Raw genomic sequence first — 1,438 nt, forward strand, 5'->3', positions numbered from 1 at the left:
ACAGAGCGTATATACACAATGTGTGGGTAAGAAAATCTTGCTGTCCAGTGCCGTTTAGCTGAAAGCAGCCACAGCCCTCTAACCTATTAGTTTCCTGCAGAAGGAGGATGACCTGAAAAGAGCTTTGTGGATCTTTCTGTTTTAAATGTTGGAATACTTTTTTGTGTTTTATTTCCACTGAAGATGTTAAAAACTGAATTTCTTTATTGAAATGTTACTTGCCAATCTGTCTCTGACCAATGTCACTGCTAACCAGCAGTATCAAGGCGTTTTGGAAAGAGTTTTATTTTCCACTCTGACTACACTGCCATGTTGTTTATTTCTCTGCATTAATGGAATCATGCTTTTTACTTTAAGGAGTAAAGCTTTGTTCTGTGAGACGTCGCGATACATTCTCCTGTATAACCTTCTGTTTGCAGACACAGTACAGATGGCACTGAGTCAGTTATTGTATATTATTGCTGCTTGTAGGATAACACTAACATATCCTGTATGTGGTTTTCTCACCATGCTTGCCAATCTTACAACTGTGGTCTCTCCTGTCACGCTGGTGGTGATGTCTCTGGAGAGATATGTCGCTGTGTGCTACCCACTGAGGCATGCTAGCATCATCACTATCACCAACACAGGTGTGGCCATCATTGTGATCTGGGCCATCGGTTCACTAAATATATTGACTCGAGTTCTTCTGCTGTTAGAGTTTCCTTTTGAAGCCCTTGATAGTCTGCAGATGAAGGACTTTTGCTCTGAAATAGCAATGTCTGGTGGGTCTATGTCTGATGATTACGACAAAGCCTTCACATGTGTTCTGTTTATTTCAGCAAGTGTGGCAATCACATGCTCTTATATTGGTGTTATAGTAGCAGCCAGGTCGGCCTCCACAGATAAAGCTTCAGCCCGTAAGGCTTGTAACACACTGCTGCTACATCTGGTGCAGCTGGGTCTCAGTCTTTCTTCAACCATTTGTAACCCACTACTCACAGCACTTGCAAGAGTTTTAACAAGGATAGTGTTTGTGCGCATCCAGAATGTTTTTTATGTTTGTATTTTCCTTTTCCCCAGATGTCTGAGTTCACTGATTTATGGTATCAGAGATCAAAGCATCAGACCTGTGCTCATATATTATCTTTGCTGTCGACTGAAATACTCAGTCATACAGCCAAGACTGAAGGCTGTGATCGAAGTAGAGTGTTAGTCAGAGTATACACCACGCTTACAAGCATACAAACCTCAAAGTACCGTACTGCAATTTAGGATAACTCCTTCTGTTACTGACTTGACTTTTGAATTTTTATTGAAAACCATACAGTTGTCAAATGACACAAGTGAGGAATTATTTGCTGCTGTTTACTAAAGGAACATAATTCTTTATAATTCTCTCAAATTATTACATGCTTTGGTAAAACAGGAAAGAGCGTCACATTTGTTTAACCCCGTA

General features: G+C 40.4%; 1 protein-coding gene across 1 annotated transcript; it reads left to right on the forward strand.

Annotated features, from left to right (window-relative positions):
• Positions 1 to 211: 211 nt before the first annotated feature.
• On the forward strand, positions 212 to 1,195 carry LOC146379748 (odorant receptor 131-2-like). Its single transcript, XM_084941130.1, has one exon. The coding sequence runs from the start codon at positions 212 to 214 to the stop codon at positions 1,193 to 1,195; it is 984 nt and encodes a 327-aa protein (XP_084797256.1).
• Positions 1,196 to 1,438: the final 243 nt, after the last annotated feature.

This window comes from Perissodus microlepis, chromosome 10 (genome assembly GCF_051167445.1).
Source record: "Perissodus microlepis isolate ML-2025 ecotype Zambia chromosome 10, ASM5116744v1, whole genome shotgun sequence".
Classification (NCBI taxonomy): domain Eukaryota; kingdom Metazoa; phylum Chordata; class Actinopteri; order Cichliformes; family Cichlidae; genus Perissodus; species Perissodus microlepis.

What these genes read in the sequence shown, in the direction of transcription:
- LOC146379748 (XM_084941130.1), top strand. Translation starts at nt 212, where the DNA reads ATGTTACTTGCCAATCTGTCTCTGACCAATGTCACTGCTAACCAGCAG.